The sequence below is a fragment of the Rattus norvegicus genome, chromosome 1 (genome assembly GCF_021556685.1).
Source record: "Rattus norvegicus strain SHRSP/BbbUtx chromosome 1, alternate assembly SHRSP_T2T, whole genome shotgun sequence".
In the NCBI taxonomy this organism is placed as follows: Eukaryota; Metazoa; Chordata; class Mammalia; order Rodentia; family Muridae; genus Rattus; species Rattus norvegicus.
Genome location: NC_141534.1, coordinates 100,770,442 through 100,793,771, shown reverse-complemented (window position 1 = coordinate 100,793,771; position 23,330 = coordinate 100,770,442). Strand labels below are relative to the sequence as shown.

The 23,330-nt window shown below is 47.1% G+C and overlaps 1 protein-coding gene across 1 annotated transcript; it reads left to right on the top strand.

The window, feature by feature from the left end:
• Positions 1-1,910: 1,910 nt before the first annotated feature.
• On the top strand, positions 1,911-22,013 carry LOC148007332 (uncharacterized). The gene is made up of 5 exons (XM_087603357.1): positions 1,911-1,955; positions 6,800-6,900; positions 13,157-13,262; positions 16,864-16,955; positions 20,378-22,013. The coding sequence occupies exons 1-5, from the start codon at positions 1,911-1,913 to the stop codon at positions 20,388-20,390; spliced, it is 357 nt and encodes a 118-aa protein (XP_087459483.1). The 3' UTR covers positions 20,391-22,013.
• The last annotated feature ends 1,317 nt before the right edge of the window (positions 22,014-23,330 follow it).

Here is a 23,330-nt window from a genome sequence, read left to right as displayed (position 1 = left end):
AGGTACCAGGGGTTGGGGAAAAGCTGAGGAAACCCTGGTGAGCCACTGCTAGTCTAGGGGATTTGGCAGGGTGCACTTCCTTGGTTATCTCCTCCCTCGATGCGTTTCAGAAACAACTCTGAGATGCATTTCTCTCTGTGGGGTGTCATCTGTCACCAGGTCTTGCGTTCATCTTGAGGGGGGGACTGATTAAAACTCATGGGGATCTCTTTAACCGGGGCAGAAATGTCTCCACTTTCCCACAGATGGGCCTGGAAGAATGTGCCTCCCCACCCTCACCCCCAGCCCCATGCCTGCTGTCACTGCCTCCTCACCAGGAAGGACAACAGACCTGGAAGGTACCCCCATGGAGGCCTGGCCCTCTGTCAGCCCTGGGAGACCTGGCCAGTCCTCCCACCCTCCCACGGATGCATTCCTTATGCTCTGGAATTCAACATCAGGGGCTCCTTCAGGTCAGTGAAAGCATAGGAACATATCCAAACACCTGAGGTCCTCAGACGGGTTGGCTAAACAGCCCATTTGCTGACAGGGACCCCCTTCGAGAGTGCTCTCCACCCCATCTGGCCAAGTCTACCTCTCTGAGTAATTGCACATACACACACACAAACAATTTTCTCTCTACTTCCTCATAAGTCCAAAACCAATTACTCAACATCCTGCTCTAAGCCTGCCCAGGAACCTTCTTTCTGGCACATTTCCCTCCCTTCAGAGCCCAGAGTGTCCACGATTGTCTTCGTTCTCGACTGTGTATCTCCTGCCCCCTCTACCTCTCCATGCTCTCCCCAGTCTGGGTCAGGGCCATGACCTGAAGACAAGACATCTCCAGGAGAGGACATCCAGGAGACTTCATTTTCAAGGAAGATGGCATAGCTATAAAACTATGACTACAGCACTGCCCTGTTGACATTTGGGAAGTCTAGTCCGCCGTCACCTACCTTTAATATCTAGCCATCACTGAGATGATTCCACGGCACATTTTCATAGCCTCGATGGTTTCTGGTTTGTCTTGTGAAATGTTAGAGTTTTCTAGAAGCCACATGACAGAGTCAGGAGGTGTCATGACCATGACGAACCCACAATGCTAAGGCTCCTGCTTGAAGCACAAACTGCCATGAAGGAACACTGCATACTGGCTTGCTCCCAGACTCAAGGTCAGCTACCTGTCTTATACAGTCCATTTGCCTAGGGTTAGCAATGCCCAAAGTGGACTGCTCCTCCCTCTCATATCAATTAGCAATGAGACAGTGCCCCACAGACCAATCACAGGCCGGTCTGATGGAGGTAATTCTTCAGCTGAGTTTCTCTCTTTCCAGGTATGTCAACCTGACAACCAAGATTAACCTTCCCAGCTGTATTTACTACAGATAGGAGCAATCAACATGTAAAAGGCTGTGGTCACAGACAGAAAAAAAAAAATACCAGTGTTACTATGAAGTTGGAAAATACGTCGATAGCCAAAATGATATCGTGAAACTCACAAGTCTTAACTCAGATACATCTAGTGTGCAAAAACTTTGAGGAAATCTTATGCCTGTTATTTGTAATAAGTGAAGTGGACAAGAATCCCCAGGGTCCCATGAGTATGGAGTCTCTGCCAGAAGCAGCTGTCTCTGAGAGAGACCAAACAAATAAGAGCTTTCACAGTTGCCCTTGGAAAGCAGAACAATTTGAAGATGGCAGACCCAGTTAATAAAAATATGAACTAAATATAATAAATAAAAAAGAATTTCTAGGGACCGTTTAGGGCACGGGGGAGTCACTTACCTTGGCATTATACTGTGGGCCTGGCACAAAGGATGGGTATTTGTTGGTTCTGTGCAGGCAAGGAATAAATCAATGACCACCTTCCCATGAGTTCCTGCAGCTCCCTGTTCCAACACCCACCTTAGGGCCAGGGCTAGCACTTCTCCATGGCCTACAACGAGACACTTACGGGACTCCAGCAGCCTCTTGGGGTGAGGGAAGAGAGAAGGTCTGAGAATGGTTTGTGTCCCAGCACACACGGACCTGATGCTAGGATGGTGCTTAGGGACTAAAAAACAAAAGACAGAGGGTGATGGGAGATATAGGTAGCCAGCTATGGAGAGGTGGGCTAGGAAAATGAGATGAGTGGCAGAAGACCCAGCCTTCTGACCAGAATGTGTCCTACCACCATAGCACTGTCCGGAAGTGTCCTGTGAAGTCAGTGTTTTCTGATCACGAGTCTATAGGGGCTTCTGGTCTCTGGAACCAGTCTGGACTAGATTATGAAGCCAAATGTGTCCTGATGTTCAGTGTCTTGTACTTCCAAGCATTTGCACCAAGCCGGTCCTAGATAGTTCTTTAAATTTCTCAGCCCTGGTCTGAGCAAAGCATCCTCTTTCCTGTTTCCCAGATAAGGACATTGGGGCTCTGCAAGGTGAAGGTTCACAGAGCTCTATCCCTGAGTGGTCATCTGGGTCTGGAAACCATTTGACTCTTTTCTTTCCCACTCCCAGACATCCCCAGGTTTCAAGACATATTTCATGGTCCTCTCTGGTCTTCACTGAATAAATCAGGCAGCCAGTCTTGAGAAGATCTCAAGACTAGTACGCTCTGCTTCCCCTTGATGCAGAAGCCACAGCAGCCACCACCTCGTGATTCGTGGGACCGGGGCCAGCCCCGTCTTATAGACTTGTGGGTGCACTGACTACTTACAAGGAGTCTCTACCAGACTGCTAGCTCATGCAGAAGGCCTTGTCTCTTCTGCTCGCACCAGTGGCTACAACTTTCCCATTCTCTTACCACTGCTAGGCACTCACTCCCTTCTCCTCCTCTACCCAAACCTGATCCCCACATCAGGGTCAAATTCGAGCCCCGTCTCTCCCCTACCCCATCCAATCCCCCTGGCTTCTGCCTTCCCAGGCGTTCACCTCAGTGTTGGCAGAACACATAAGTGACTGCAATATAAACAGCAAAATTAGACTCAGAATAACTCCATGGGGACTGTGAACACAGAAGGCAGAGGAGACCCAGATTTTATTTTATTAATACAAACTAACTCTGACTCATAAAACATTCTGAATGCCAAAGGAAGTCTATCTTTGGGTTGGATGTGGCTCACAAGCCAACTTATCCCCTGCCTCTGAGAACACACGGGGAGTGTGTCCTTTCCACTCTGTGTCTGAGTCTACGCAGCTCTGGGTGGCTCCTACACTTTCTACCTGGCTGACTCAATTTCCCCACCATCTCCTGCCTCCTTTCCAAAGAGGAAGAAGGGGAACTGGGTCAGATTTTCCCCTATGTTCTGGCTTCCCAGAAGCTCACAGTCTAAATTGTGTTAGGCCACAGGAATTATTTGGACCCTCCATTCTTTCCCTTGCATTTTTATTATTTCTAATCGTTTCATCTTGTTTCTGGTTACGGAAAACCATCGCAGATATAACCTACAGTTGATGGGAGTGCATTAAATGCTGTCCTTGCTTGCTTTTTCTGTTGCTGAGATAAAACATCAACTGGAATCAAATTGGGGTAGGAAAGGAATCTTACTTGTCTTGAAGATTACAGTCCATCACGAAAGGAAGCCTAGGCAAAAACATGGAGGCAGAGGCTGAAGTAGAGGCTGTGGAGGAGTACTGCTTACCGGCTTAACCTGCTACCTTTCTTATGCAGGCCCACCTGCCCAGGGTACCATCCCCGACAGTGCACGGCGCCCTTCTCCATCCATAGCAATCAAGAGAAAGACCGCACAAACATGGCAAGACCAATCTGATGAGGGCAGTTCCTCAGTCGAGGACCTCTGTTCCCAAGTGTGTCAAATTGACGGCCAGGATTAGCTATCCTGGACCTGGAGGGAAGAGTTAAAAGCAGCTGCTCTTCACGGGGACCAAGGTTCAATTCTCAGCGCCCATGTGTCAGTGTACAACTGTTATCTCCAGCTTCGGGGGATCTAACATCCTCTTCTGACTTCTGCAGGCACCAGGTACACATGTGGGGCAAACACACACATAGGCAACATACCTGTACACATAAAATAATAATGAAGATATTTGAAAGGACTGGGCATCATACCGCATGCATGAATACGATTGGGTTGGTACGGAATGATCTCAAAGCCAGGAGGTCAGAGACAATTTCTTTCTGCATCTTTCACCTTGACCCTTTTCCAGGCCCTGTCTAGGAAAATGCATCTCTCGTGACTTGTGGGTTTCCAAAAGTCCAAAGCACCTATGACTCGTATCACCAAAGAAAGGCTTCTTAAACAAGGTGCGTGAACACAGAGGAAATAAAAAATAAGAAGCTAGAAAGTGGTGGATGAGGAGTTTGAAGAAGTAAGTTCGTCCAGCTATAGACTGGCCGCACTTCGCTCTGACTCAGGTCACTTTGGGGATAACTGGCATTCACCTCTGAGCACATGCTACTCAGAACTGAGCTCCAAAGAGGACACGATGGCCTGGGTCACATTTCCTCTCTTTCAGTCTCAGTGAGACTCAAAGGCCTGGCAGGAGGATGGAGGCCCTAGAGGAAAATTGGAAGTTTCCAAGAAAAAAAAATGGACATGCTAAATATGTCTCCTTTGGACACGCTGAGCTGAGCCAGACTTAGAGAATCCTCCACGGTTGCATTCATTTATTTACCTATTTCTCTGGACTCTGATGGGATCCATCAAAGCTGGAATGAATCAGAACCCAGAGTAAAAGTCTTCACTTAGAACGTTGGAGACAGGAGGAAACGGGAATGGGGGTTCTCTAAGATTTCCTTCCGGCTCCAGAATGACACAATTCCACCTAGTCCTTCATGAGGTGTTCCCTACTCCTGACACGGTGGTGTATCAGTCACACTTCCACCTCTGTGACAAAATATCTGAGAAGTAAAAATGGAGGGGAGAATTATCTGACTCGTGGTTTCCAAAGTTTCTGTCCATGGTTGTGGGGCTTTTGGCCTGGTTGAAGCATATGGCAGCATCAACCTGCTCAACCCATGGCAGCCACCGATAGGGGGAAGACCTGTGGTGAGGACCATGCTCGCCTTTGACCTTCCATGGCATTCCTCCGCAGTGTATTCCTTCTCACAACATTCTGCCTCCCAGTAATGAGTTATAATCTGAACCTACCTAGGATTAGTTCATTGATGGGTCAGGACCGTCAGGGTCCAATCGGTTCCTAAAAGTCTCATCAGCTGGTGGCCGAGCCTTTGAAGGTGGTGCTTCATCCAAACCACAGTGCTCAACTCAAATAATGCAACTCTCCCAAGCATTGTTGGGCCTTGACCTCTGGCCTGGGCAAGCTCTGTGTCCCCCTCATGGTGCTTAGAGCATGCTGAAGCGTTCTTCTGCCCTGTCTCATACTCCCAGACGAACTCTGAGAGGCAACAGCAGTGAGGTGCATGGTTTAAGAGCTTGAGCAAGAAAGGCTGGGATGCAGCTCAGTGGTAGAGGATGTGCCTGGCAAGTGCAGATGTCTGAGTTCAAGCTACTGCCCACATGCTGCTGCTGCTGCTGCTGCTGCTGCTGCTGCTGCTGCTACTGCTACCCACATGCTGCTGCTACTGCTACTGCTGCTGCTGCCCACATTCTGCTGCTGCTGCTGCTGCTCCTGCTGCTACTGCTACTGCTGCTGCTGCCCACATGCTGCTGCTGCTGCTGTTGCTGCTACTGCTGCTGCTGCCCACATTCTGCTGCTGCTGCTGCTACTGCTGCTACTGCTACTGCTGCCCACATGCTGCTGCTGCTGCTGCTACTGCTACTGCTACTGCTGCTGCTGCCCACATGCTGCTGCTACTGCTACTGCTGCTGCTGCCCACATGCTGCTGCTGCTGTTGCTGCTACTGCTGCTGCTGCCCACATTCTGCTGCTGCTGCTGCTCCTGCTGCTACTGCTACTGCTGCTGCTGCCCACATGCTGCTGCTGCTGTTGCTGCTACTGCTGCTGCTGCCCACATTCTGCTGCTGCTGCTGCTCCTGCTGCTACTGCTACTGCTGCTGCTGCCCACATGCTGCTGCTACTGTTGCTGCTACTGCTGCTGCTGCCCACATTCTGCTGCTGCTGCTGCTGCTCCTGCTGCTACTGCTACTGCTGCTGCTGCCCACATGTTGTTGCTGCTGCTGCTTCTTCTTCTTCTTCTGCTGCTGCTGCTGCTGCTGCTGCTGCTGCTGCTGCTGGTGGTGGTTATGATGGTGGTGGTGATACCACCAAAATCTGGACCTGCAAACTCCCTGATCAGAGCTCTAGCCTTCTCCGTTGTCATCTTGTGAGTAGTCTACCGCTCTGAACTTCTTTCTGTTTTACATCTTAAGTGTTTATAGCCGTGCTGACTTTTAAAGGATTGCCCAGGGGATCTCAATCCGGTTAGCAAGCACCCCCTTGTTCCACAACCCTGTACTAAGGAACTCTTGCACTTGAGCCTCACAGGATACAGCACGGAACAACCCAGATGAGGCTCACTTGAAGAAAGACCCAGATCACATCATTAAATGAACGGGACTACAGAACAATCTCAAACGCAATGAGGGGAAGAGGAGAGACGAGAGTGGAGACCACCCGTGCTGGGGAAGGATTTGCTGCTCAGAGCCAAGAATGTGCTCAGCTGACAGCCACCAGCTCTGTCCCCCTCAGAATCCGCCAAGCTTCGGAGAGCTACACTTCCAGAGGTGTCCCCCTTTCTGGGGCAGTCTCAGTGTGGGAGCTAAACAAGATGAGCTACACAGGGTTAGATGCTCTGACTCCCCGGGGGCCATGTTGATGGACACTTACACCTGACCTGCCTACATTGCTGTCCAGCGTCCTGTGCCCGGTGACTGCCTCCTGGCACCTACCCAATGCCGACCGCTCTCTACACCCTAGAACCACCCATCTCCGGCCATCTCCAGCCCTGTGTCTGCTTCCTTCCAGACACCCGTTCTGGAACACAGAGGAAGACGACGCAGTGTGCTCCGACCTGAGGGGTAAGATTGTGGGAAAGGATACTACAGAGGTGGTATTTGAACAGATCCTGCATTGTCACTGCCGAAGGAGACTGCTTCCCAAGGGGGCCACATGCGCAAAGGCCCCAAGGAATGAACCCTTGCCAAGAGGCCAGTGTGCTTGCGTGTAAGGAGAGAAGAGAAAGAGATGAGGTTCTGTGGGTCATGAGGAGCTCTTGCGTCACAAAAGCAGCTGCCTTTTATTTAGAGTGAAATTAGTAGCCATGAGGTACTGCGTTTCAGATAGAGGACTCTGGCAGCTAGGTGGTCAGGGAGTTATAGGAGAGGGAGGGACGGGGAGTAGGAGGGGAGGGGGAGGGGAAGAGGGAGAGGGAGAGGGAGAGGGAGAGGGAGAGGGAGAGGGAGAGGGAGAGGGAGAGAGAGAGAGAGAGAGAGAGAGAGAGAGAGATCAGAAGTACAGTTTGGAAGAGTATCATCCAGCCAGCAGAGATGGGTGGAGGAGGTGTCACAAATTTATGATATGGTAGTGTCCATTCCTAGCCGTGTGTGGCAGGTCAGGAGCAAACTATTGTTGTCCTTGTTGTTGTTGCTGTTGTTGTTGGTTTTCCTTTCATCTCACACACCGGGCTTCCCATGCCTTATTTGCATGAAACTCATTTGCATGTGATGTATGGACATGAGGCCTCCCAGAGTGCTATGGATGTATCAGGCCAGCCTTTTCCTGATTGTGACTACACAGTAGCCTCTCCCAGGCTGCGAGGAAATACCCCGCATCTAAATGCTAATGTGCAGCTTCTGGAACAGCTTCGTTTGGTGCGGATTTCCGTCTTCCAGAAAGTTCTCTCGTCTGCCTGTTCCTGTTACAGGGTGGCGTCAGTTGCAGGATAGCCTCCTCAGCAGCCTATGGCAGCCTGAGGTGGTCCTCTGCCTCTCTCTGCTCCTCCTCAGACCCTTTCCTTTCTCCTGGGTGTCTCTTTGTCTGCCTGCAGGAACTGCATTAGGCTCCTGGCGCTGTGCAAACAGGCCCCTCACTCAGGAGAGGAATCTGAAGCCTCGGCTCCAGAGAAAATTCCATAATCAACTAGACTGAGTGATGTGTTTAGGAGGCCAAGGCTGATACTAACGATAATTCACGTTCCCTGGGCACACAGCTCTGTAATAAAGCCGGGATGTCAGACAGCCCAGCAGAGAGCTAACATACCTGTTTGAACTAGTCTTGTGCCCAAAGAAGAACGTCAGAAAAGAAAAACATTTAGCCAACCATCTTATGCAAATAGGTGCTTTCTGGTCAAAGGAAGAACGATCACTTAGCTGTGGCCCTTGGAGGAGGTTAAGTGTCAACACATGGTCACACCTTAAGCTTCTCTCCTTTGACGCTCATGAAGGTAATGTCCCTGTCACTATGCACATACAAGAACAAGCTGTTAGAGCCCTCCAAGCCCACTCAGAGTCGGAACATTCCCTAAACACATCTCCTATCCACCCCGCTGCTGTACGTGGTACCCACTCCGGGATGTTTGCACACCCAGTGTCAAAATATAAAAATGTTTAGCCCTGCCCGCATGGAAATAAGAGGTATGAATTTCTAAGTGACCCTGGTTAATCAAAACCTCCATTGAAACGCCATTGAGGCCGCGCCCCATCAGCAAATCTCAAAATACAGATTTTCGCTGGTAAAAACAGCCCCACGTTGCCAATCGCTAGTCAAATATGTATTTAGCCCCCCGAGAACCCTTTTCACTAAAGCCAGCAGCTCCAGCATGCACAATGGTTTAATCGTATATTGTTCTCTGAGTACTAACCCTTTACAAATCATACGACATAAAAAGAAAAATAACTAACATTGTAAAGACAGTAATGAGAAGTGTTGAGCTAAAGTGCCTCTTAAAGAAATCCTAATAAATTCCAGAATTTCTAGTCTTCTGGCAAGCTTCCCATTTAGAACAAAATCAATGATCAATGGTTGCAACGAGCCAGCATTAGGCTTGCATGCCTCCAGAGCAGAGAAAACTCATAGACGAAAGATGACATTTAAGGAAAAAAAGCTGACATTGAGTCCATCACTGTCACCGCCTCTGCCATAAAGCAGCTTCAAATATTAAAACATTTTTCATCTGTGCTGCGTTATTGGCACCAGAAATTGTTTTCTCTCTGTCTGGTGCGCACTTGAACTGCGGCAAAGCTCCCTGGAGACTCCGGATTGTTACCAGGGCCTCATAACATATTGGCAGCTGACGCGGTGGCGTTCATGTACAGTTGCCACTCACGGGCGAGCCGCCCCTCCCCCGGCGTGCAGACAGGAACACCGGCAGCCACTGCACAGGGGATACTGCTCGGCTTCTAGGTTCAGATGCACGTTTGCCCTGAGGCTCCGTGCATGGCCGACTGCCTTCCTCGGCCCTTGCCCCCAACCTCTGCCCAAACTGTTCCTGCTCGACCCTAGTTCCTCACAGGAGGCCCCAATCTCAGAAGGATACACCCTGCTCCATGACCCAGTGGAGTTAGGAGGCTGCGGCGTTAGAGCAATTTCTAGCACTGGGAAGGCTCGGCTGCTTTTCCTGTGTATGAAACCACACTGTAGCGGGCCTTGTGTTTAAAATTTGGGGAAATGAGGGTTTGGCTTCGGTGCCTGTCTGTGCTGTATCTGGATGCTAACGGATAAAGACATGACGTGCTGATTTTGAGAGACAGATGTGTCGTTGGATGGGGCACCTGACCTGGATCATGGGTGAGGAGTGTGAACTGGGGGACTATCACACAGGGCACTTGGGAGGACCATTTTCATTTAAAAAGAGTCCCCTTAGGGACCCTCCAAGATCTTGACCTCCAAGAAACACAAGTTTTGAATGTGCATATACAGGAGATGGTTTGAGTTTCCTGGCATTGGTTCACTGTCTAATAAAAGGTGCCACTCAGAGTTTTAGGGACAGTCACGCTCAGATGGCCCGTAGTGCTGGCAACCACTCCTAGTATCTTACCACAGGACATTGCTAGAGTGTCCTACCCCGTCTCAGATCTGCATCCTTAACCTTCTCTGGGGTCCTATGCTACAGACCACTGGGGCACAGCTACAGTGAATCTTCCCTTGGATACCCAGTGTCTCCAGGAGACAAAGCACCTTCAATATGCAGTGCTCTCCTGCGTTAAACAGAAAGTGCTCTCCTTTCCATTAGAGTCAGAAGAGAAAACTAATTTAAGGTCAAAGACTCTATGTGTCATCAAATCTAAGCAAGTGTAAACTAGAATTTCAATAATTTTTTAATGGAGGGAGCAGCCTACAAAAGACAAAGTACTTTAGCCCCTGCAAAGGGTACGTATGACCAGTGCACTATGATTGAATCAGGAGTGTCTAAAGACTGGATGTGACCACACAGTGGCTGGACGGGTCTTTAAGAAGCAGCCCCATGCTTGCTCTCAAAGTGCAGGTGACTCTGGCTTCTGTATTTATGCCAAGGCCCTCCACCAGTGAGAAGGGTACCTGGGGTACAGCTCTGACAGCTCAGAGGAAGGGTGGAGCTTAGGGGCAGAAGACACTGCTACCCCAGCCCTTCAAAGTGCAGTGCCCATGCCTCGTAATGCTGGGGACCACCCTGCATTCCAGAAAGAGGATAGAACCAGTCTATAAGAAATTACATAAATACGTACATGTAGTATATATCGTTTGGAACATAAAATAACAATTTCAGGGAAAACTGCAGATCCAGAGAGCTAGAACAGAAGTTTTTAAAGTAATTAGGTTGGAGAAACAGGGTGAGTTTGGTTGAGGTGACAGGCCAGGTGACATGTAAACCCACTTCTTTCGGGCTCATACATCCTTGTACTAAACTTTCCCAGGCTTCCCCTTGATTGACTGACTGACTGTCTGTCTGTCTGTCTGTGCCAGATGGCCTTTCAGGGGTTCCATCACAAGGAAGCCTGCCTACCCTCCAGACCCAAGATCTAAACACCAGTCACCACCACGATGCCCAGTCACCCAGGTTGGTGACTTGCCATCATCTATAGGCAAGGTGACTTTCAAGTTGGTACTTAACCCTACTCTTACAGTTCAGTTGTGGAGGGTGTCCTAAAAGGCTCACGTGTAAAAAGTTTAATCCTCAGTTCAATTGAGTGAATCCAATCATGGGGGTGGGCGTGTGATTGGGGAGCCATTGATTTAATTCATGGATTAAAGCCCGGGTGAACTCACAGTTTGATGGCACCGATGGAAGACAAAGAATCGGTGGCCGTTGGGGCCTGTTCGGAGGAAGTAGGTCACTAGGACTTCACCTCTCCTGTCCTGGCTCTTTCTTGGCGCCCTCTCTCTGCTTCTTGGCTCCTGTGAGGCAAGCAGATTTTGTACTATGACTTCCTGCCACTAGCCTTGGCCTTACCACTGAGTGGGAGTCCTTCAAGTTGCTTCCTTCGGATATTGGTTGCAGCAATGAAAAGTTTTCCAATAGCCACAGAGGTTCGGGTTTTGTTTAGTTTGGTTGTTTAACCTGTGCAGGAGTTAGTATCCAGTCTCAACGACCCCCAATCCACACCCCCACACTGAGGGTTGGATTCACCAATTGCACTGAGGATCAAAACTTCAACACACCCAGTACTCAGAATAGACTCGGTGCTTAACCCACAACAGCAGCTTAGAGGGAACCTCCAAAATCAGCAAGTCCAGACCCTCACACTGAACTCTTTCCTAATTCGCTTTGCAGAACTGTGTGCCCCACAGCCGATTGAACCGTGTACAAGGGACTAATCCCAGCCCGCAGAGAGATTTTGGGAATTTTCTTCTCCATACACACTTCCATTGGATTCAAATCTTTAACACCATCTCTGGACAGCTGATACTTCTACAATCCCTCTCCTTCCATCAGCACAGAAGCGCCCTACTATAGAGTCTACTCTTTTCTTGGGGGGGGAGGATGTGTGTTGGCCTCTCACGGAGACCTGGGGACCAGCATGGTAACATGTGATGCTCATCCTAGTACTCAGAGAACACTGCAGCGAGACATCGCAAATTCAAGGGAGCCTGAGGTACCTGGTGAGTTTGAAGCCAGCCTGAACTTCATAGTGCTTGTTTCCAATAGATAGGTAGGTAGGTAGGTAGGTAGAGATAGATAGATAGACAGACAGACAGATAGACAGACATAGATATACAGATGGATATAGACAGATATACAGATATAAACAGATAGACAGACAGATATAGACAGACAGATAGATGGTCTAGATGTAACTCAAATTCAGAGAGTAGAACCCAGTCTCCCATGTACAAAGATCCCCGTACTACAAGGCAGAGGATGCAGCGTGGAGGGAAAGCCAAGAAAGGAGAGGTTTATTGGGCTGAGTCCTCCCCAGAATCTGCCCTCAGTGGAATCTGCAAAGCCCTCTAGGCAGAGCCCAGCCACAGAACCAATGGGACACGGTGGGGACAGCTTCACCATCTCCCTCAGCCGACACACAGGGTCTGTCTGAGAACAGGAGAGTGGATTTACCCACTCCTGCAGCAGCCAGAGAACGTGGGAATGGACAGAAGATCCAGCTAGGTGGGAGGGAGACAGACATCCCATGCCTGCCACCAGCCCACCCAAGCAGGTCCCAGCTTCCCTGTCTGTAATAACAGCCCCCACAACACAGGAGCAGCAGCTAGCAACATTCGGTTCTGGCACTCAGGCAGTGGAGACTGGATTACCAGGGCCTTTCGAGGCAGGGAAAGGGAAGAAAGAGAGCGAGAGACAGGAGACCACACAGGGAGACCGTGCACAGAGCCCGCCGCAGCCATCTGCCACGACTTCACATGCCGCTCCAGAAACTGACAGACACCGCTTTAGCAAAGCCCAGCCCGTCAGATGAGTCAATCAATCAAAAAAATTCTTATGAAACTTAATCATAGAGGGTCGTGTTAGGGAGTGGGGAACAGATTAAATTACCACGGTATTAGATACGGGAAATGATTTCTGTCAAAACCATCTTTACTGCAATTATAATATGTTAATTATGTATTTCATTAAGTAAGTGGATTAGAGTCTGCACAGATGAAATCACGTGAAGGCTTTGAGTCATTTGCCGAGCGTGGTGGGAGGACTCCTGTGAATGGAACCCGGTTAATTTGGAAAACTTTCACAAGCAAGACATGATTCCTTCCCGGCTTTAGTGGCCCTCTCCACATCCCTATGAAGGAGCTGCATGACCCTGGACAGGACTCCTACACTGCTCCACGGGCCTCTGAGTGGGCAGAGTGATGCCCACAGCCTTAGATGATGAGGACACCTGTAATGCCTTGCTTGTCTATTGACAGCATCCCAGAAATCCTCGTGTTGACCACTGCTGATGGGCAATTGACGCTTCCGGGAATAAACACCGTGGCTAAACCGGTGCCTCCATCCGTCCCTGTGAGGATCCAGGTATGTGCCTGTTCTTTGTGTGAATTCCTTTCCCACGCAACCACCACCTTTGGAGAAGGGAGCTTTCATGAGATTTCATTGTAATAGACCACCAGACAAGATGGTTCACAGTCCATTGGGCAGACACACCAGATGTGTTCTAACATATTTGAAGCCAACTCATTTAGTCCTCTCTCCCACTGGGCCCTGCTGTGATGCTTAGGCCATACAGACGGGAGGGATATTTGTTTTAAACTTTTATTATGTTTTACTGCATATGTGTGTGTTTGTGTGTGTGTGTACATGCATGTGCACATGTGTGTGCCTGCATGCATGTGTATGCATTTGTGTATATATATATATATCGACATCACAGGACAATTCACAGGAGTTGATTCTTTCCTTCTGTCACATAAGTCCTGAGGATCAAACTCAAGTTATCAAGCTTGGTGGCAAGCTCCTTTACCAACAGAGCCATGTCACTGACAAGCGCTTTGCTGTCTGCTTTCTAGGAACCATGGCTTCGATGTCTGCATTGCACAAATGGCTAAAGGCACAACTTTTACTACTGAAGTTCCCTTGAGAAAGCATGTTGACATCTGTTTCTCCACACATGGACCCTGACTTCTGTCCCCACTAAACCTCAGAATTAATTTGTCAAGGGAACACTGTTCTCCATATCAGCTTAAGAACGCAGAGGCCTCTGAGCAGCAAACGGTCTAGACTTTTGAAGCCTAGCTTCCCCACCCACCCCAACCCTCGCCTCTGAAACTCTTCCAGGGCCTAAGGGACAGTTGAGTCAAAGACTACAAGGAAATAAGAGTTAATAGTTACTTTCAATCGGAGGCATTATGGCCAGGTCTGATGGCACAGGCCTGAAATGCTGGTTGCTCATGAGGCTGAGGCAAAACTGTCTGGGCAGTAGGGTTCCGGAATGTCTAGTCTATAGACAGTTCAAGGCCAGTCTGAGAAATTTCAGGAATTCTTGTCTAAATATGAAACCACACAAAGAAGGCTGGGGCGACAGCTTAGTGTCTTAGTGTGTGAAGGCCCTAAGTTTAATCCCTGTTACTGCAAAGTAGATGGATAGATGAATAGATGATAGACAGGTGATTGATATAGATAGATAGATAGATAGATAGATAGATAGATAGATAGATAGATAATAGATGATAGGTGATAGAAGATAGAAAATAGATAAGCATAGATTGATAGATTGATAATAGACTGATAGATAATAGGTAGCTAGAGATACAGTAGATAGATAGATGATAGATAGATAGAACATAGATAAGATAGATAATAGATAAACAGATTGATAAGTTTCAAATAGACAGATAATAGGTAGATAGAGATACAGATGATTGATAGATAGATAAATAGATAGATAATAGACTGATAGATAATAAAAAGAGCGAATATATATGGAGGTAGAGTGTCACTCAGTGATAGAACATACTTGTCTCAAAAGTATCTAGAAGTGGGAGTGTGCCTAGGGGTAGGAGCATACTCAGGGGTGGGAGTATATCTAGGGATGGGAGGATAGCTCAGTGGCAGAACATTCATCCAGCATGCATGAAGTCCCAGGTTCAATTCCAAGCACTGTGAGAAAAATAAACATAAAGAAAAGGTATCAAATGCATATAAATTTCCTGGGTCCCTCAGTATTCACTCATCAGTAATAACCATGGGAAGTTTGACAAAGAAAGGAAGGAGAGGAGGCAGGAGAATGGGGCTGGCTGGAGTGCATGGCAGTGTAAGTGACGGGAAAAGGTTGGCTGATTTGATGAAAACCCCATCAGCCTCTCTGGGGAGATATTACTTTCCTCATTATTCTACTGATTGGCCTTATTTCATCTGAAGAATGCTGCGTGGTCCTTACAGGCCTGGCAAACCTCTTTAACAATATCGAGGAAAAAAAATCCATCACCCCTTTAATCGAAACAACGAGGAAATTAACTGGCATCTTTTTCCTCTGCAGGAGTCTTAGAGAGAGTCACCCCAAAACCCTTTCTTCTGAGCCACTCTCCCACTTCTCAGCCACCAAAAGGCTAGCTTCATGGTTGAACACAGGGAGGTGGGGCTTATTCTCCAATACGGTCAAGACCAAGAATATTTCATAAGAACAAAGGCTCTGGCTGGGACCCCCTCACTATCCTGTGCATAGAAGCCAAACCCTAACGTGATTGGATGGCTCAGAATGAACACATTTTCCAGGGGGGGATTCGCCCTGATGTGGGAGGACCCAGCCGGTCCCTCACACTACCTGGGGCTTCACTTCCCCCACCCAACAACAGGGAAGGAAGCTCAAAACACTTGTGAAATTCAGGCTGAGCCTGGCATTATCAATGGCCTGGAGCTTGCAATAACTGCTAATTAAGTGCATTTTTTCATTATTCTTTGGCAAAGAGGTAAGATTTAATGATGTAATTTAACAATGGATGATAATTTAAAGTGGTGACAATACTTTAATTATTCACACACACACACAAAAGTTAACTTCATAACTTAGTTCTTTGTCAGAGCAAGCTCGTTTAAAATATTTTGAACTGTGCATACAATTATCACTTAGACTCTTTCCTTCATGGCTTTGTAGAGACAAAGAGTCAGTTCTCCCTGTAAATTTCTCAGGAGACAGTTCTACAGACTGAGAACTCCGACTTGTAAAACAAGAGGGAAAGGGAATAAGAAAAAGAAAAAGTCCCGCTATGAGACTTTGCCTTTAATTTCCTGAGGACACAGATGTAGGGACAGTGACTCCCCACTGGGATGGGAGGCAACTCCCCTGGAAGAAATGTGCTCATGTGTGCATATGTGTGAATCTGTGTGTGCCCGGGAGGCATCGCCAGTGCTCTGATCCTTTTGTCTTAGGGTTTCCATTGCAGTGAAGAGACACCATGACCAATGCAACTCTTACAAAGGCAAACATTTAATTGGGGCTGGCTTACAGTTTCAGTGGTTCAGTCCATTCTCATCACGGCAGGAAGCATGCCAGCCTGCAGGTTTGGGAGAAGGAGATGAGAGTTCTACATCTTATTCCGAAGGCAGCTAGAAGGAGACTGTTTTCCACAGGCAGCCAGGTGTTTCTTCTGAATTGGATGAAGCTTGAGTTAAGAAGCCCTCAAACCCTGCCTACACAATGACACTCTTCCTCCAACAAGACCACACCTCCTAGTAGTGCCCCTTTCCATGGGCCAAGCATATTCAAATCACCACACTCTTGCAACCCTGCCTTATAGACCTGCTTTTGTGTTTGCTGATATGACTGTCCAGAGATGGGGATGACCTGTGGAGTGAGAAAGTACTCCAGGGTAAGTGGAAGAGAAAGGGGTATCTCCATACTAAACTTGGGAAGACGTGATTTTGAATTCAGAGTCTCCAGGTGGCCTTTAACAACCTTATTCTAACCTGACCAGATCCACCACCCCTTCCCAAGGATGCTCAGGAAGATGGTAGATATCCTAAGAATGGCCAGGGTGGTTTCCTTCAAAAGGAAGTTGGGAAAGCAACAGTACTGTGGTTACCCATCCTGGATTGCCAGGTGCACAAAAAATGTAGCATCTGGCTATGTCCGAGTACCCAGCCCATTTCTACCTCTCACTCAGCATACCTGTCATTGCAGACATTCCCTCCATTGATGACAGGAGCTGTGGGGAAGCTAAAAAAGAAGCATCTGAGAATCCATCACCAGGCCCATGTCTTACTGCCCTTGAGGTATTTGTCATGTCCCTTATTGCTATAATAGTACCTAGGAAACACAACTTTAGGGAGGAAAGATTTATTTTGGTTCATGGTTTCAAAGATTCTATTCACCATGACTAGCTCAGTTGTTTCTGGGTAGAATATCCGGGGAGGGGTGGGGAGGGAGGATGTGGAAAGAGAAACTATCCAATTCATGGCAGATAATAACCAGAGAAAGAGAACATAGGAAAGGACCACAGCTCCAGGGATAAACCCACACTGACTTGCTTCCTTCAGCAACACACTCCTCTCCCCCAACTTTAATCACCTCCCAATAATGACATTACATTATGAATACATTAAGGCATTCATTCATTTCTTGGTTAGATCATGTGATATCACTGTATCTAGAAACGCCACCACAAACACTCCCTAAAGTGCTTAACTAACACAATAGATGTCTTTGAAACCCATCAAACTCAGGTTCAAGGCTAACCATCACTCTTTCCTCAGACAGAACACCCACTCATCCCTTGGAACCAAAGAAGTGAAATCTATGCTCAGATCAACACAACACTGGTGTTCAGACTTCAGAAATTTTCTATTATATTACACACAAGTAGAATTCTCACGCCATCAGAGCTGTGGATGTTGGTCATACAAATCGACTCAGATACAACAGCTGAGCCTGTGCCCTGGGTGATTTGTTTCCCAGTGTATTCTCTCATGGGCTCGTTTTCTAGATCAGAAACTCTTGGGTCAGTGTCATAACAATCCTGCCATTGGGGTTTACCTGTTTACTACGGTCTGTGTCACAAAGGTTGGTGACACTTGTGACGTAAGAGAGTATGCTTTGATTGTAAGTGGGTCAGTGGTAGAGCACTTGCCTAGAATGTACAAGGTGCCAGGCTCAATCTCACCATCACCAAAGAAACATAACAGCAAACAAACCCCAGTATAATCCACTACGCTGGCAGCAGCTGCCTGCATATGGGGGTTTCCATGGCTCTTGATTACATTTTTGATTTGTTTATCTTATACTCTTTTCTCCACAATGGCTCTAGAAGCAATGGATTATGTCCTATAGGTGCAAATATATTTACATAATAGAATTTGTTACTCTAATTATTACATATTTGTATATGATATACATTCATATGTTCGGGTTTATTGTTGTAGTTATTATAATATAATATATATGTATATGCAATACTATGCCATAATATGATATATATTATATACACATCACATAGTGCAGGACATACCGCATAGGTATATGTAAGTATACTCTGCTGGCACACTGTTAACTTGAGTGGCTTCCGACTGCCTGTAACTCCAGTTCCAGGGAATCCTATAATCATTTCTGGCCTTCATGGTCACTGCATTCATGTGCGCGCGCGCGTGCACACACACACACACACACACACACACACACACACACACACATACTTGAAGGTTAAATCTTCATGTTCCCTTTAAGAATACCTATGAAAATGCCCGGGACCCCAAGAGTACTATGCTGGTTAATTTTTTGCTAATTTGACTCAACTTCGAGTCACTTTGGAACACGAAGGCATTTCATTTGAGAAATTTCTCTTGTCGTATTGGCCTCTAGGTAAGTAAACCTGTGGGGGAACTGTCTTAATCAGTGATCGAATGTCCAGACCACTGTGGGCAATACCACACTGGGCTAGTAGTCCTGGTTATATAAGAAAGCAGCCTGAGAAAGCCATGGGAAGCAAGTCTTAGTTAGCAGTGTTTCTTTGTGGTCCCTGCTTCAGTTCTTGCCTCTTGGTTTCAGCCTTCAGTTTGTACTGACTTCCCTCAATGATCAACTGTGATCAGAAGTATAAGTCGAATAAATCTCTTCCTCTCAGTGCTAGATTGTTTTATGTCAACGTGTCACAAGCTAGAGTTATCTGAAAGAAAAGAACATCAATCAAGAAAATGCCTCCATAAGATCCAGTTGCAAGGCATTTTATTAGTGATCAATGAGGGAGGGGCCAGCCCATTGTGGGAGGTGCCATCCCTGGGCTGGTGACTCTGGGTTTTATAAGAAAGCAGGCTAAGCAAGCTATGGGGAGCAAGACAGTAAGCAGCACCCCTCCATGGCCTCTGCATCAGCTCCTTCCTCAGGATCCTGTCTTGTTTGAGTTCCTGTCCTGACTTCCTTCAATGATAAACAGTACTGTAGAAGTGTGAGCCAAAAATCCCTTTCCTCCCCAAGTTACTTTGGTTATGTTGTTTTGTTGAAGCATTAGAAACCCTGACTAAAATACTCCCCACATTGTTTTCGGTCATAGTATCAGCCACAGCATTAGAAAGCAAACCAGGACAGATACAAATATTCAAAAAATCGCAAAGTATCTGAAAAATGTCACTCAAAAAACACAAGTGTGTCAGTGGGTTATTCTGGTAAGGTTAATGGTGAAGTCGGGAGAATGTACCCCTGCTGAATGGCAGTGCTAGACACAGGGTCAGTGGCCCAAAAAGAGTGCTGCGTTTTTGCGGAATGTGCTTAACAGTGCAGAACGTAGAGTTGAACTTAAAGGTTTGGTTGTAGACTCTTGAGTTACCGGACAGATCCGGGTGAGCAAAGCACTTAAGACATACTACCAAGCTCGTAGAATTCATGGTTCAATTGACCCAATCAGGGCCCTACTTCCACCCCAAATGATCGTCATCGAGAAGGAAACGAGTTCCTACGTCAGAAGAGGAGCGTGTACCAAAGAAAGAGACAACCTCTAAGAGACCAAGAGAACAAAACCTTTAGGTACAGGAATAGGTTTAACGTGGAATAAATAAAGGCGAGTAAAAGATTTTTTTTTTAAAAAATAGATGACAGATGTTTTTCAGTTACGAATTCTGCCTGATATCTATTATGTTTCCTTGAATAGGAATGTGTGCTTCAGGACAGGATTTTTGTCGGTTATAATTAGGAATGTATCATAAGTGCCCAGAGCACCTGGCACCCAGTGAGGCTGACAGTTAATCTCTACCGTCCATTTTATTTGATTTGGAATCACCTAGCAGACACGCTACTGGATGAGATAAAGCAGAGGAGACCCATCCTGAATATAAGTGAGCCCGGCCTATGAGCCAGAGCCCCAGACTTCAAAAAGAAAAAGAGGACCAACCTGATTGGGGTCACCCAACAAGTGGTGCAGGGGCGGGAGCCGTCTCTAAAGCGGTTGCCTGTCTGTGGATCCAGTTTCTGTAGGAGGCGATGTGCCTAGCCCTGCAGAGACTGTCTGTGTGGGGGTGGGGGTGGGGGATACTCAAGAGGGGCCTCCACCTTCTCAAGAGGAAAAGAGAGGAGGGATGGGAGGAGGGACTGTGAGGCAGGGGAGGGGGTGGAGGCTGCGATTGGGATGTAAAGTGAATGAAAAAATAAGAAAAGAAAAAGAAAGAAGTGAGCTGAGCACATGGCGTATCTTTCTCTGTTTCCTTACTAGGGAGGCAGTGTGACCAAGGACCACATGATCCTGCTTTGATGGTTTCCCCACCATGATGGACAGGCTGTACCTTCAAACCCTGACCCAAAACAAACTAAGCTGCTGCTGCTTTCCAGGAATTTGGTCCCAGCAAGGAGAAAAGGAGCTAATTCAGTAAATGAGTAGCAAATGAATGGTTAAATGGTTGAATGGTTGGGAGGGGCAGGGAGAGAGGGAGGGAGAGAGGAAAAGTACAGAACTTAGCAAGAATTCTAACGACCAAATACATTTTCCTGAAAGGGTGAGAGCCTCCTACTGTAAGCCCTCTGTGTAAACAAACAAGACATTCCCAGATAGCTGTCCATGCCCCTGCACCAGGCCTGGTTAGAACCAAGCTTGAGCTGAGACTGGAAGACTCTCAGGTGTCTATTTAAAGTGAAGAGGGTTTGACTCCTGGATCTTTATCCACCACCCCCCTCCCCACTCGGGTTCAGCAATCTCAACGGGAACGCCATCTTTTCTAGTGATCGCACCTCTGAAGCAATGTTATAAGGCCAAGAAATTGATTTCTCGGGTTGCAAAAATCATTCCCGGGTCATCAGTGTCAAAGCCAAGTGCTTTGTGGATCTCGTTGTTCTTCTTCTTTTCTTTAAAGATAAAGTGTAGCCTGTTTTGTATGTTGAACCATTAAAGGTACTAGGAATCGCAAGAGCATCCCTACGTGTCATGGTCTAACACACGGCAGACTGACTGGCCCTCTCCTTAACTAAGGCCTGCAGCATCGATCTCCACCGCGTAAGGAGCTGAGGTCCAGCAGAGGGAGGATGCAAGGGCGAGCATGTGGTTGGCAGACACCCCCTGCTGCCAGGTGTCCCTGGGCCCAGGGGTCCCTTAGGTAGTGATACAGGGATGATAATGGGTAATGGGCATTTTTCTGCCAATGACGAAAGGTCAACTGGAAGCGCCATATGCAGGAGCGACCTGTCTCTAGATACTGAACTGAAAGGACGCGCAATCCCCAGTAACCTGTTAAAGGGATTGAACTTGAAGAAACTTTGGTAGAGGTGGACAAGAAGGATGCTGTGCGAAAAGTAAACACTGATGTTTTAATTCGGGGTAATGGCTTCCAGCTATCTAATATCCCTAGCAAGGTGGATTGAATGTTCTTGCTAAGCTCCAGCATGGGGTAGGGAGGGGGAGGTGGGCATGACAGCCCACTACTAGCCGAGGAGCTATTGACATTTGATAAGTGCAGGGAGAAGGAGGAGTCAGTTTTCTGTAAGGATATGGCCCCATGGTAGGCTGACATACCAAGGCAAGCCCCACTCTCAAGGTTAGCTGGGCAACACAAACTGAGCTCCATGGGGAAGTGAAACAGAGGAAATATTAAAGTTAAGTGGGAAAGAGTGGGAGTGTGGAGAGCGTAGTTCATGGGAGGAGTAAGGGGGTTACGCTCAAAATACAATATGAAATTTTATAATATAAATTTAAAATTTCAAATGATTAATAAATATTGCTGTCAAAGATTCTTGCTATACTGGAGTACTATGTAGCAGCTAAAAAAAAAAAAAAAAAGACAGACTGGGAACCCAAAATATGAGGTGGGAGTACTGGATCATACCCTCTTGATTTTGTAAATAAAGTTTTATTGGCGAGCATTTGTGGACTCGTGTATGCCAAATCTCTGATGACTTTTACTCCAGGAGGGAAGAGTTGAGGGGTTGTAACTGAAAGTGTATAGCCCAAATATACCTTCGAGATCCTAAAATACGGGCTCTCTAGATTGTCATAGGAAAAGTGCACAATTTTTTTTAAACACAAGGTAGTAAAAAACAGTATTACAGGCAGGATGTGCAATGGAATTATGTGAACGAAACTCAGGAGCCTATGTGGGAAAGTGTGGGGAGATGGTGCAGGGAGGCTGCCAGGGTACCAGCCCAATTCATTATTTTGACTGGGCAGCTGGTGAGAAATAGTCTCAGGTGTGTGGTAGTCTCTCACCCCTTCTATTCTACAGATTCAAAATAACAAATATGTCAAAAAATATATGCTTCCTGGGACTGGAAAAGACCCCGAGACACAGGTTGTGATGGTTAAGGCATGGGCCATTTTATTTTGTTTGTTTGGTTATTTGAGACAGGATCTCACTCCATAGGCCTGGCTGCCCTTGAACTCACAGAGGTCTGCCTGCCTCTGTTTCCCTGGTGCTGGGATTAAAGACGTGAACTACCACCAAATCATGTGCTATCTTTGAAGCCCCCATCCTCTCCATCTGAGGCGGCTACCCTGATGTATCAAGCCACCTGTCAGTGACTGTAGACTAAAGGGAATGGCAGGCAAACTAGTTGAGCTGATACTAATGATCAGAGTTCACAAGGAAAGTGTATCACTTAGGATGCTCAGTCTGCACCACCATTGCTGACGTCATCACGTCATCACTCAACTGGGGGCTTGTCAGAGAGGCCCTGTCCAAACAACAGACCAGCCCCAGGTGGCCATTAAACACTTGAGATGTGACTGAGCCAAAATAAAACAGACTGTCAGAGGAAAACAAATGCAGGACTTCAAAAGGCTAAATGCACTTAAAAAAAGAAGAAGAAGAAGAAGAAAATGCCATAGATCCCATTAATAATTTGCCATATTGATTGCATGGGAAATGATAATATTTAGTATATTGGTGTTCTCGTTTTCTATTCTGGCTATTAAAAAAAAAATTACTGCCAACTAGGTGGCTTGAAACATCACCCACGTGTTATTGCACCATTTTGCAGGCCAGGATGTCATCATGAGATTTGAGTTTGGAAAGTTCCTCATAGACCGGTGTGGTTGAATGCTAGAGGCGGAGTCTAGCTGGGGAAATGGGTAACCAGGGGTCTTAAGCCTCTGGAGGTCAGAGTCCTGTCCTGCTTCCTGTCTTCCTCTCTCCTCCGGGCATAGTCTGAACGCTCTGAAACCATGAGATAAGATAAGCGTT

Excerpts from the sequence above, each read along its gene's own strand:
- LOC148007332 (XM_087603357.1), top strand. The coding sequence starts at position 1,911 with ATGGCCTACAACGAGACACTTACGGGACTCCAGCAGCCTCTTGGG. Across the intron at positions 6,901-13,156 it reads AGTGTGCTCCGACCTGAGGG|CATCCCAGAAATCCTCGTGT; the intron begins GTAAGATTGTGG and ends GTCTATTGACAG. Across the intron at positions 13,263-16,863 it reads CCGTCCCTGTGAGGATCCAG|ACATTCCCTCCATTGATGAC; the intron begins GTATGTGCCTGT and ends CTGTCATTGCAG.